The sequence below is a fragment of the Idiotropiscis lumnitzeri genome, chromosome 13, assembly GCF_059441095.1.
Source record: "Idiotropiscis lumnitzeri isolate Australia: NSW breed Sydney's pygmy pipehorse chromosome 13, RoL_Ilum_1.0, whole genome shotgun sequence".
Lineage (NCBI taxonomy): Eukaryota > Metazoa > Chordata > Actinopteri > Syngnathiformes > Syngnathidae > Idiotropiscis > Idiotropiscis lumnitzeri.
Genome location: NC_142403.1, coordinates 12113706 through 12128093, shown reverse-complemented (window position 1 = coordinate 12128093; position 14388 = coordinate 12113706). Strand labels below are relative to the sequence as shown.

Here is a 14388-nt window from a genome sequence, read left to right as displayed (position 1 = left end):
TTTTTTTTAAAGGGGGTTCTTTCCCTGTTGTGTAGATGGAAATGTTGTGGCGAGTTTAGTGCAGAACAAAGAATGAAGCTCCACCACGGGAAGGCATGGATGCACGCAGCACAGAAAGTCGCGCGCACGCACACACACACACACACACACACACACACACACACACACACACACATGCAGACAGTGAGCCTTTTACAGCTGCACAAAGCAGACTTCTTTTTTTTTCCCTCCACAATACTCCCAACCTCTGTGACATTTATACCTCACAATGGGGGTGCCCCACACATTCTAATGTTGGGTCATTTTATATCATCAAGCCAAATCAAAACCAAAATGTAACAACATGCAGCTGCGCCGCATTCTGGAGTAGCTCCGAATCTAAATTTATCAAATAACGTGAACTTTTTCTTTTTTTTTTTTAAAACTTAATTATTTTCATGGTTTACAGTTATTAAAAGAAGACCAGACGGGAGGTAGAGCACATCATGACATAAGTCAGATGGGGTGTGACGGACTGAAATAGCTCATCATCATCACCATCATTGTCGTCATTATCATCATTGCCATAAATATAGAAAGAAAATTATCCCCATGAGCTTTACACCTCCAAGTATTGCCTCCTCAGCCTCATTTGTTTCCAAGCTCTTTATCTCCCTCTTCTTCTTCTTCTTGCTTTCCACAGCGGCGGCTTGTCGTCTCATCAACTGGCACTTGGCGCGCGTCTCGCTTTCTCTCACGCCTTTCTTCACCTCAGTAGTCAGTCGTGGCTGCTCTTTAGTTGTTATGGCGACAAACGGAGACGAGTTCTAAAAATGTCACGCTCGTTTAGTTCCATCAGTCAGTCAGTCAGTGGACGGGAGGATCTCATATCCACCGGCTAATAAAAAAAAATCTGTTCTCTGCTGTCCTTTATTAAGCAAATTTGTTTGTGTGCGACCGTGTTTGTTAGTGTTGGGCTGTTGGCTATTCAGCTGCAATTTAAAAAAAATAATAATATGAGTAACCTCGCCGTCACTTGGTCATTATGTGCGACAGCTTTGCCGTCTGGAGCTGGAAGTCTGGCAGCAGGCAGTGCGACATGTAAATAAGCCAAGGGAGTAAAAACACAGGCTTGGATTGGCACAAAACAATTTGGCTCACATTCCGTGTCCTCCCTCCTTTTCCACACTCACAGGCTGTTCATTTATTTGCGCCGTTTTGTTTCTGCCGAAATAGAAAGATCCAACAATGTTGAGATGATTACAATAAAACGAAATTGATGCCTTGTGGCGGTCCCGACTCGCCAACCAACCATCAGTCTGCATTTTCTCTAACAAGCCACTTCATTATACTCGGACACACAGGCAAAACAACATCTGCAACTGAAATTGTGCTCTTTCAACAATAATAAGGTTGACTTTTGTGTACTTGTTTGTCTCGTTTAATCCTTGCAAAACGCACGGATTGCAATGTGCCAACACAGGGGTGCGAAAACGTTTTGATTGGCAGGCCACAATGGGTTCTAAAATTTGACAGAGGGGCCGGACCAGAAGCAGATGGAGTGTTTTGGTAACCTCAACTCATCGGAGAAAAATAATACATTTAATTTTAAAAGGAAGTGGACAAAAGCATTCCAACAATATATATGTCTTTGAAAAACCACAGTATTTAGATAATAAAACACGAACAAGGTTTATTCATTTGATTTTTTTCATGTTCGGCGGGCCGGATTAAAACGTTTAATGGGCCGCATGTGGCCCCCGGGCCAAAGTTTGACCACGCCTGTACTAACATGACAGCTGCTGCCACACCTTCAGCCTCCTGGTAATCACAAACAATTGTTTACAGTTACTTGGAACCGCGTTCCATTGCGCAGATGTATTGTAAAATAAACGCTGTTTATTTATCGTGGAATAATTTTCTTCTGTCGTTTGATTTGTGTTTCCGGCAGACGCAACCACTTAATCCAAGTATTAGGGATGGGTTTAAAAAAAAAATTAAAAAATGGATATATCAATTTTAATTGATTTTCCTTTTCTCCCCGCCTCGTTCTTCCTCTTCCTACAAGAACCAGATTTGTGACACATCAACTAGCAGGTTGACTGATCCACGCAGAATTTGGTGGACACCGATATCATGATGGGATGGACAAAAGAAAAAGTCTCAAGAACTGAAATTGAAGAAGAAGTCGGCCATCCCGGTACAATTCCAACACAGCGCCGTGCTTGGTCAGCTCATTATTTCATGTTCTCGTGTCAAATTTTACACGTTGAGTTTAATGAACACTTAATGAAAACAATTAAGTGCAGACATAAATGGCGGTTGAACGCTCACTGTATGATGATGACCTTTGGAATTTGAATGTCATCTCTTTATTAACTGTCCCTTGCAGACATTTGTGTGAAAAGTTGCGCTCATCAATCGGGTTTCACGTGCTTCGTGAGGTCCACGAGGCTGTCCGATAATCGGTTCATCTTGAGGTCGGAGTGGGTCAAAGCCAAATTAATTTCCTCCCAGCCTATTATGTTTACAAAGCACATCATAAAAAAAGGAATGTAATGGAGTTGATTAATTTGTTCCGGGTCAAACTGTCACCATCATAAACCTTTGATAATGGTACAGGTTGGTTATATACTATCTTGTAATTATTAGACGACAATAAACTCTGACAGCTAATCTTTTATTGGTTTAGACTGAATAAAACGCTACAAATGTATGAGTCACTCCAGCAGTGCTGGAATAGTAACATAAAATTATTCAAAGAATAACGGCTGCGTGATCATTGTCCTAATTGCATCCCTACAGTATATACATTTTCTGTCCCCATATCAGACTGGTCACCGTCAATTGCAGGGCACATATAGACAAACAGCCATTCACACAGACTATGTGCATGGGTGGAGTTTTCTTTGCACAGTTGTGCGACGGGGTCATGGCAGCGCAATTAAGATGATAGAAATTAGAATTTGTTCAATGAATTGATTTCTACAAAGATTCAGAGGGATTGTCTTTAACTATTATAAATATGTCCACCTGCGCCTCGATCGAAAATACCAAAATCGCAGTACACCACCCGTGCCACGAGTTAGACGTGTTTTTAAGTAGTCCATAATTTTGTCTTCTTTTTGTCACCAAACTGCGAAATGGGCTAGACTAGATGTGTCCTGGCACCAAAATGAAGATGAACCCGTTCTTACGCTGAGCGCAAGGACACCTGCCAACCAAAATAAGGCCCTTTATGTCACTTTTGCGTGGTGACGTGAGATTTGTCCAATGTAAAATATGTGACCTGTGATGAGAACTACTGGTCTGAGGCACCGAAGCAGTCGTAAAGAGAGACGCCCACACGAGCGCTAAGCCGGTCACACCTGTCAAGCGTGACGTGAGGACCCATGACACCTCCACATGGCGTGAAAAATCGACTGGGACAACCGCCAGGCCCTGAAAGTGACAACATTGTGACTTGTGCGCCATGTCACTGCCAAGACGAGAACCCGCATTTCTACCGTACGCTCAGCGAAGACAACATGACAGTGCAACTGCAAAAGAACCAGCACAACAGCTGCCTTTGATAATAACAGCCAATTTTTAGTGACACTGTCAGAGATTTCAATTTCAGCTTTTATGTGCCGCCATATCAATTTAAACTGCCCAGGATCTTCAGAATCTGCAGTTAGTAAAGTGGTCATTTTTTTTTTTTGCAACCATTCAGATTTCTCACTGAGCTGGTCCTTTGTTGATGTCAAGCATTACTCACATCCTTTGCTAAACACATCTGTGGTGATTTTCACCATTAATATGTTTTATAATTTTCATTTCTGGTGAATGTGATATACAGCATTTAATTTAAATGCTTTTTGTTTTTGTCATTTTATTAGATGTAAAGTATCTGCTTCAGGTGATAAACCTGGCACATTTACATGATGTTATTTTGTAGAATAACTGCTACTATGAGGTGGATTAGGTTGGTCCCTACTGAAGGTCCAGGCACCAAATACACCGGCCCACCAGCGAGTAACCCAATAAAAGCGAATACCAATTAAGTGCATTACGCCTTTATGTGGCAAATGGTGCCCATAAAAACTTCTCCCCACCATTTAAATATCCACTGTAAAACATTACTTTAGCGTGTCATAAAATGATTTCTGTGGGCAATTATTGTGAGCACTTACAGCCCTGATTAGTTAAGCAGCCCTGAGATGATTCTGGTGTAAATTCACCTCTAAGGTCCTCAAAAACTTGAAACCTCCATTATGCATGACATCCTGCGAGACCTCATTCCTACCAGCATCAGAACTTTAACATTGTGGGCTCTATATTTTTGTCCAGTGCAAGTCTACAGTTAGGAATGAATGATTGCGCCGTTGTGGGTGTGAACACAGCCAAAAAGCTTCATGGACATTCCCTTTAAATTCAGAGGCGCTAGTCTTTGACATAGAGGCAACAGAAAATGAAAAGGATTGAACACTATGTTGCAATTATTGTCATTCATAACAACCCAAACTGAAAGAACACTTCAGCTTTTGTTGCGATTTGTTTATGGCACTCCAAGTTTTCTTCACAAGTTAATATTTCATGGACTGGACAGTTTTAGTGAGAGAATTTCTCTCGATTGCACACCTGAAATACAATGTTAATCAAGTCTGTATATTAACAACAGAATTAGGATGTGCCCCAGTGGCCTAATGGATAAGGCATGGGCACTGTTCAAGTGTTGTCAAATGTTACTCAACACTGCACTATCATTTGATAATTAGTAATTGCCGAATCAGTTGTTTCAGTAAAAATGTATTTATTAGATTCGTTGGCTACTTTCTAATGCGTCACTGTACAGTTTTTTGGTTTATATTTTATTACAGAAGCTTACTGGATCACTAGCAGTAGTGGTGAAAGTCTTCTTTCTTTGTGTTGGCATGACTGTTATGCCCTCTAGTGGCCAATTTGCACTCACCAGAAGGAGCAACAATGAATTATTCTAGATGCACAAACTGTTTCAATTTGATTCAATGATGTGATGATTTGCAAAATATCATATTGGTAAACCTAATACCACAAAAAGTTGAGTTATTTTTTTGGGGGAGGCTAGAACAGTTATAACAAGTCCAATCATTTAAATGAAAAAAGATGATTTGAGATATGAGTGTTTTGAGTTCTGAGCATGGCCACGGAATTAAACTCATATTTCAAGGCACCTTTATGATCATGGGTCACCATCCAATGACAGAGATACAATTGTCCTTAGTGTACTGTCAAGTAGTTATTTAAAAGTCCAACAATGATATATGAATATTTTACTTTTAACGTAACAAAAACAATTGCAAATTCAAATTGGTCGGATCCGAGCCTGCATGATGGCCGCTTTCATCTCACTGCAGCACTTCATCGTCTCTGATCACAACCAGAATGAGACTGACGAGACATGAATGCCCTCGATGGGCTTTGTTTCACGGCCCACTCAGCCTCTTTATGGTGGCGGCAAAAATGGAGAGCGAGCTTCTTACTATCACTTTCCTCGACATCGCCGCCATCGGTAACAGACGTGATTCTGGATCAGCGACATCACTCACCAGACATAAACACACTCTTGTTTTATTTCTTTTTTTTTTTACTCACGATTGCACTTCAACATGGCAATGCGGTTGAAGACTAACTGCGCATATTGAGTAGGGAAGCCAGTGACAGCCTGACCTGGGGCGGGGTCCTCTGTCACCACGGCAACGGCTCTTGGGGACATATGCATCCCTGCTGCAGGCCGCCTATGTCATCAATTGATCCAATGACAGAGGGGGAATAGGATTGGTGGAGACAGCTCTCCCATTCTCCTCTCCCTTTCTCTTTGTGTGTCTGTGTGTGTGTGTGGGTGTGTGTGTGCGCGTGTGTGCGCGTGTGAGTGTCCGCTACTCAGTGTTACAGGTGTATGACTGCCAAGCTAACAGAAGGCGATGCTGGCATTGCTAGTATCGTGCTCCATTTGGCCAACACTGTCATTTTTAACGGTCATATTCTTTTTTCTGTTATCATGACGGGCACTTGTCATCAACCGCTAAAAGCGTTTACATTTCCAGGAAATAAAATGAAGCGAAGCTTTCCAGATATTTTACACTCTTTACTCAATCTTGCACATGGGGGTGACTTAAGCACACGTTGGGTTTCACCTCCTGCCAAATGTTGTCATTCTAATGGTGGCTTGTCACTGAGCAAGACTGCAAAGGTGCCAATTAGCTTGTAAGATCACGCATGGACACAATCTCCGCATTTCTTCCGACTTAACCTCTGTTTTCCTCTCTTCACAGGCATCTCTTTATTTGTCACTTTCACTCTGGCATTCGCACTTGTGATATTGTTCTCCTGCAATTTTAACTATAAAAACAGACCGCTAAAGGTGGTCTGCATTTTCTTTTCTTTTATACCTCATGCCGTCACCTCCCTTGGCCATCTGTGACCGAGGCATCTCAGAGAGTGAACGGTGACCACCAGTGTTGATACAGTAAGCAGAAGCTTCCGTCAACACAAAATAGTGTCGTGTGAGTCAGGGCTTGCCGCTGAGAGACGGTTCTTTAGCTCTCACTCACGCAGGAATAGAAAAATCCACTACATTGTTTAATCATCCAGTGATTCTGCCTGTGTGAGTCATAAATAAAAAGGCGACAATGGCAACTGAGCCTTTTGCACTGTTAAAAAAATTATAATAAATTGCCATAATTCTTAACACTGACCGAATGACATCACTAAAATTACCAGTAAAAAATATATATAAAAAAAAAAAAAAAAAAAAAAAAAGAAAAAAAATCGTCCATCCCTGGCCCGTCTCTTTTTTTTTTTTTTTTTACATATTTTTTCAAGAAATCATTGAAATCATTGCCACACACTCGAGAGCGTACTCCTTCATCTCGCTCTGACTGACTTACTTGGACTTTTGGTGCATTACAGAAACAATAGCGGAATATCCCCCCACCCCCCAAAAAAATCATTTTCGTTCATTTGCCAACAACTAGGAGGATTGTGTCTATAACCTCATCTTGATTTTTAATTCGTTGCACATTCCCAAAAATAAAACTTCAAACCAATAAGCGGAGTTAAAGTAAAACTCCATTTCAAATAAGTCATGTTTACAGTGCTAATGCTAGCTTTGCATTGCTAGCACTGGGATTTATGTTGACACTGGACATCTGAGACAGTTTATCAAGTCCAATTTTAAAAAAATGTAATAAAATGCAGATTTCTGCTATACATTCCCCGCTAGGAGTGATAACTTCTCTGGAGTGCATTAATCAGCTCGTTGCAACAATGGCACGGAAACAGGAGTTCAGAACTCTCAAAGACAGATTCCTTTCAGAAATAACATTTCAAGCGCAGCAATTAACTGAAAACTCATTTCTCACACAGACAATCAAGGCCAATACACAAACACAAATTCTTTTGTGAACAAGATGATTCTTAATAAATGCTACTGAGCTATACACGCACGCACATGCAGCAAGTCTGATTGTAACACACGTGACGCATTGGGCGAGCCACTGTGGCCTTTTCCACATTTGTGGCCGTGCCCAATCCATTAACAATTGCTTGCCTCACCGTGTTTTAATTAAGGTTCCAATTTTGCACCAACAGTTTTCTTCAAGCGGTGTCAATTGATCAACAGGGTACAGCCAGCCTATACCGCCCCCCCCCCCCCCCCACCCTCATTGTCATCCCCCCTCCGACCTCACTTCCTTCCTCTCTCCTGTAGCGAGAAGAGCATCCTTGAGCCGGCGCCTCAATTGGACTCATCAATAATGGAAGACGCCGGAATCATATAGAATTCTCTAAGAACACTGTCAGATTCCCGTCGCGCTTTATTCCAATTGTTTAATATTTCATTTGTATATATATATATATGTATATATATATATATATATATATATATATATATATAGGCTGTTAAAATTAAAATTAAAATTAAATTAAAATTAAAACATTAATTCAAGCTAATTTTAAAAAATTGTAACGCAATTAAATATTTTAACTCAGTTAACGCAATTTTATTTGCTTCAAGAATAATTTGCATATCTTGTAAAGCCAAATTCAAACACAGAATAAGAGGCATTGAAATAGGTTGAAAATAGCAATGCAATGCCCAACTTTATCCATTCAACAATTTTCCTGAGCATGTGCGAGCTACATTTGGACGGGAGACAGAGTTGCCGGGACTGGTCGCCACCCAATCAAAGGGGACATACAGACTAACATTTACAATGATATTCAGTCCTACAGAACATTTGAAGTCTAACATGAACATATGATATATTTGCAATGTGGGACAATGATGGAGTACCCAGAGAACAACAGGAAAGCCCAGAGCCAAAATTCTGTGATGTGCTATCCACTCGGTCCCCACCGTGCTGTACATACTAACGGCTCGGGAGAGCCTGTCTCATTGACTTACCCACTGAGCACCACAATGAAATCCATCACATTCCACCCATTGCGGAGGTAGGAGCCTTTATGGAATACAAAGCCCAGTGCGATGATCTTTATTCCCGCCTCCAAACAGAACATCCCTATGAAGTAGGGCTCGGTCTTCTCCTATTGGTGCAAAGCAAATGAAAAGGTGGAATCAACAGTTCAATATTAACGTGCAGTTAAATGTTCACGTTGTGCCTCACCAGTCGCTTTGACATTGGCGTTTTGTCCTCGCCGGGTAGGTGTTGCTCAAGAGCCAGGACGATACAGTTGGCGATGATGGTGGCCAGGATCATGTACTCAAATGGAGTGATGGCAACGAGTTAAGGAACCATGTTGGCAAAAATGAAGCCTTTGATTGAAAAAGTCATCAAGTGACAGGTGAGGCTGTTCCACTCAAGTCCTGCAGGAGCAGTAATGTGCACAACAAAATTTTTCATGACGATTTTATGTCATCATCTGCTGCAGTCGAAAATTGCGCAGCAAAATCAATTCCTCAAGCCGCAGCATCATGTTAATCGACAGCAAAATGTAACAGTTCATTATCACTTGATTGTAAAGTTGAACACAGAATGGTTTTGTACTTTTTGTGTAATCCTGCTGACTCTTGCTCAGTCTTGACTAGGAAAAAAAAATCGCCAAATTCTTCACATTCCTAAAGGCAGAACTGATAAACGTACTTAATCGAATAGCAATTGCAAAGGAATTTGTGACCAGAATTGATAAACAAATGCTTGATATTTGGAACATTACGTTGTTTATTAAACGAAAACCTGACTGTGGATGATATGTTTAATTGTGTTATTTGAGCAATCCAATTTTTGTTTTTAGAGTGTATTGTAGGGCTTCCCCATTTGCAATGCGTATAATACGGTTCAGTAATACTGTTCAGACTGCAGAGAAATAGGAATCCTTTTACATGTGTGCATGGTTAAGTATTTTACAAAATATATTTTTTAATGAAATTAAGCACTGCTTCACTATTTGTCAAGTTTGAGTTTTTTTCCGGCATGATTTGAGATGCGTTTCTTCGTAAATGCCACAACCATTTTTTCTTTTTTACAACAAGAACAAATTCCACACAGATTGAAAGAGCTCCGATGCACAAAGGCAGGACTTTGGCACTTTGAAACAGGTTTGCTGCCCCTTGCAAACGACAAGTGCAGAAATAAACGTATCGCAAAACGACTATTTCAATCAAAACTGGATCGGATACCTTTTGCCAATGCAAAATGCATTGAGGTCAATCCAAGATTTCACTCACTTACACTGTGTGTAACTGCTACCACACGTCTCATAACACACTCCGCTCATATATCACACCCCAATTATTTCTTGTTCCCACAGAAACTGACTTCTAATGAAGTCAATCACATTGGCACCGCTATTACAAAGTCATTATCATAAGCTGGAGACCGTAAGGCTATTACGTTCGCGATGTATAGCATATAAAAAAATAATAATGAACAAGCCTCCGAGAAAAAGCCACTCAAAATCGACACCTTATTTGGTCTGCAAACGCACTGAAATAGTGTGCCTCAAACGTCACGCTGTGCAAGGCATAAAGAAAGGTGTCGGCAACGAGATAATAGGGAAGGAAAGACAAGGCGTGAGAGTGATCGGGATGGAGGAGATAGGCTGGTGCTTGCGAAACAAGTGAGGAGGAGGAGGAGGAGAAGAAGAAGTGGGAAGCAATGAGACCAAATTAGGCTGACACCGGACAGATCGATAACGCGCGGCTGCTGATACCCAGCGGGGTTACTCGGGGGCATGCGAGTTATGAGAGCCTGAATAAAAAGAGCAAATCCAAATGTTAACACCCACCAGCTGGAACTTGAACCTCTCTGCACATTACAACTCGCTCGCACATTTGCGAGGCCGTCAGCAAGCAGCGGACAAAAAAAAAAACGGTCTTAATGACATAATAGTTGCATCAGCATGAGGTGCTGTCTTCTCTCTTATTGTATTTTTCACCTCCCGCTAAGAAGATAAATGCCGCCTTCTTGTCCTTAAACAGCAGTCAACAGGAGGGAGTGCCGCAAAAGATGGCAGGAAGGGAGGGGAAAAAAACGAGGTATCCACGGCAACAAGTTTTCTCTTGGAGCCAAAAGTCAATGCCCCGAGGTGGTTACTGGGGCAGTGAAGTGTCTATTCGCTTTATTATTCTTTTATTAGTTTTGACCTTTTTGTAACCGCTTGGGGAGGAAATTGACATAGTACGAACATGACTGACCATGAGCTCATTGCCAGCAAATAGACACCTGAACATTTTTACACTGAAGCGTAAACATTGACACGATTCAAGGTTAGGTCATTCGGGGAGTTTTTTTTATTTTTTTTATCTGACCTTTAAATTGAAAACTTCAAGACTTGGTGACTTTCTCATAACTCAACCAACAAAAGGTACCAGCTGCGGCTCAGCCACTGGCCCAGCCGCGGGACCCCTCAGCCCACCTCGGCACTTTCTGGCGACAGCACCATGTAAGCTCTCATGTGGGATCGATTTGCATGCTTTTCACCACATAATCAACAAAATGGGAGAAAAAAAAGGCACGAGGCTAAAGGGATAATAATTGCTTGTATATAAATGAAGTTGCACCTTGCCTTTAACTTGACAAATTCTTTTTTTTTCTGTGAAAATGTAACTTCTACGTACATCAAATACATTTCCGCCAGCAGTGTGTCAATGAAGTGCTACGTCCATGAGGGAAAATACAATCAATTTGGTCTTTGTGGGGGCAAGCTTGTGCATTGCAGGTGACAACTCAACGAGCGGCCACCCCAAATCGTCATGGCAAGGAAATCCATTCTTATCATTGGTCCCGCACTCTACAGAGCAAAATAAGAACTGGTTCACATGCATCAAAAGATACAGCCAGATTTCAGCCACATGAAAAAAATAGAGGGTGTAAAGAGTGCTATATTCCTTGATCCCTGCGGCATTTTGACAAAATCTTGTCACTGATTTGTTAGTCAGAGACTATTAGAAATTGTGAGAAAAAGAAATTCACATTTGCCACGCAAACCGAAACATTGCAGAGTGAGTAGAAAAAACATTTACATTACATTGACGTTCAAGAGACTCAACAAGTGTCTGGAAAGTAACCACTCCGTTTCTCACTGAGTGATGTCGCATATCGTGCAGATTCATCAGTCACACGCTTCGTGAGCGATCCTGTGAGTCACATTGACGCTCGCACCGTGCCACAAGTCCTAAAAATGCGCATGCAAAAATAGACACGGAGATGGGCTACGATGCAACCGCCAATATGCTCAAGCTCCAGCTAACATCCACAAATTGAGATTCTTTAGACGAAAGTGGAGAAGGAATTCGGAGCCTCACTTAATGGACGCACAAAAGGAAAGGAATGGAAAAAGGCGGACGACACCTTTCAGCTCATTATAGGGAGATTGAGTGTGACATTAAGAAAGATGGCGACTTCTACGATGTAGCGATAAATATATTTGACGCAGTCATTCCCTCCGACGGATCACCTTCACACATCAGGAGGTTGCTTCTGAGAATCAATTTTGAAGAGAAATGCTGTCACCCATCAGTCAGATAGCTCTGGAAGTTAAAGTCAACTAAAAATAAATTTGGGGAAAAAGCCTTTTCGGTAACATGAACATTAAAACTTCGATTTGATAGGCTATAGAAAAACAGAATTCGAAACAAGTTAAAGAGTAAATGAGACATAAAAATCTCACTTTGGGTGTCATTGTCTCCCCATCGAATCCATGATGGTAACGGCTCATTGAAAAGAAACAAGCACTGCACTGCCATTATTAATTAAAGACTACAGTATACCTTTAATTATTAGTTGCCCCCGAAAATGTCAGAAATTCCATTGCATAATACTTTGATTGGAATCCAACACTGCTCGACTTCATAGCCATGTGTAGGAAAGTAAACAACCTCCATTATTTTATTTTTTTTAGGTACAGTTTATAAGGATTTAATTTTGCTGCCTGTTTATTTCCATTGTGATTTGACTGTCAACCACTAGATGGCAGCAAACTATTTTTTGTGTACATTTAAAAGAGGAAGAATGAAAACAAAGCATTTCAGCTACTTTTAGCTGAAGAATATTAAACGTCAAATTATCTTTACTCCTGTTTTTTCACCGACAGAAAGCGACAGCTGTCGGTTCATTCTATAACGTTAAGTTTCTTAGTTTGGGAAAAACAGGATTGGAAGATTCTTGAACATGATTGAATTTGAGAAGTGCGCACAAGTGAAGAGTTAACTGTTTGTTTTATAAGTGAGTATATTTCAGAAGTTGTTTGTTATTCATTGTTTGAAAAGGAATAATTGCAACATCACCGTTAAATGTGATTACATTATCTGAAAATATCAACTTTATGTCTATCGCGTTTATGGCATGTGATGTTTTCACACTGCTGCACACATTGGGTTAAATCTTTCCTTAAATAACCAAAATAAGACAAAATATTCTGTCAAATTGAACACGAAAAAACAGAGCAAATTTACATTTATAGAAAATAATAAATAAAATAAATAATCCAAATATCAATGATTTAAAAATGGAGCTTCTCAATGGGGTATTTCCCACTTCAGGGGGATCAAAATGGAGGAGCAGCTGTCAGTCTTCACTCGGCCTTCAACGCTAACGCTCGTCTCGGGTGTTTGGTTAGCTTAGCGCTACTTCCTCTCAGCATCGCCGCTAACGTCAGAAAGATAAGCGGCCATGTATAAGCCCTTGCACACACACAGATACTGCATGTTCTCATGTGCCATTTTTTATGTTGAATAAATCAAGTGACGCAATCATGCTCAATGAGCACTCCTTATAATAAAATCAATAAAAAAAACAAAGTGGCGCTCCGGTGAACACACAGTTGACCTTTCAGAGATTTACTGCAGCGAATGCACGTGTGTGCTTGCTCGTGCAATTTTTAACCATGTACATTTTGACAAATCAATTCAACAAATGATAGTACGCTAGCTACCTTCTTGTGATAGATGGCATATGAATGAGGAAGATATCTTAAGATCTCACTCATTCATTTAAAGGAACAATGGATGGACGGATATTTGCATCTCCTTGACAATTTCTGTGCCTTCATATTGAGTCAGCGACCGGAGTACAGCACCATTTAAGCATGTCTCTTCCATGAAATGTATTCGCTAGCCATATAATACAGTGAGTGACGACTCGTCACGATGATACATGACACAGCCATCAGATATCGTTCCATATAATTCTTCTTAATATCTGTTCATCGTGCACAGGAGAGCTCATTAGATGTAATAGGACACTCCCTCCCGGACAGTACATTAACCTGCATGTTAGCCGGTCTGCTTGCTTCGCTTCCTGTCACGACAACACACACACAACACTTAGATTTATAGCTTATATATAGATTATTATTTATAGATTTATATTTGTCTAGAGTTGATAGTGCAAATACTTCCTTTGGGTTCGAACACAATAGCAAGAATTTGAAAACATTTGCCAGTTGACTAGATTTCATTCTAACTCTATCTTTTATCGTGTCAATGAATGGGCAAATGCAGAGGAAAACGACAATGGGTGACGGCAAACAATAGAATGCTCCTTTTTCTTTCTCTTTTTTCTTTTTTTTTTTAAACCAGTAGCGGGCATTCCAGTTATTCACAAGGCTGTTGTATTGAGCACAACAATAGCGGAGAAAAGGCCACACCTGGCCTGCATGGACACCTGGTGAGCGGCACCAGAAACACACACACACACACACACACACCCACCCCCGCACCCACGCACACACCCCTACACACAGAAATGCACACGCACGAACCGATTCCTATTAGCATGTGATCACAGAATGAATAATAAAGTCGCTCCATTGGTAGTTAAAAGTAGTATATAACTCTGAATAAGGTTACAAATTGTGCCATTATATACGATAAATTATCTCCATCTCCAAAAGATGTCATTCAGGCTTTGTACTATATATAAACCGAAA

The 14388-nt window shown here is 40.7% G+C and overlaps 1 protein-coding gene across 1 annotated transcript in view; it reads right to left on the bottom strand.

Annotated features, from left to right (window-relative positions):
* Positions 1-14388, bottom strand: part of cacna1ea (calcium voltage-gated channel subunit alpha1 Ea) — a 70203-nt gene that overhangs the window by 34771 nt on the left and 21044 nt on the right. The window contains exons 4-5 of the mRNA XM_088313794.1: positions 8625-8730; positions 8405-8544 (exon numbers count right to left, since the gene is read on the bottom strand). Of these exons, the coding sequence (XP_088169920.1) occupies positions 8405-8544; positions 8625-8730 (246 nt within the window). The remainder of the gene's footprint in view (positions 1-8404; positions 8545-8624; positions 8731-14388) is intronic.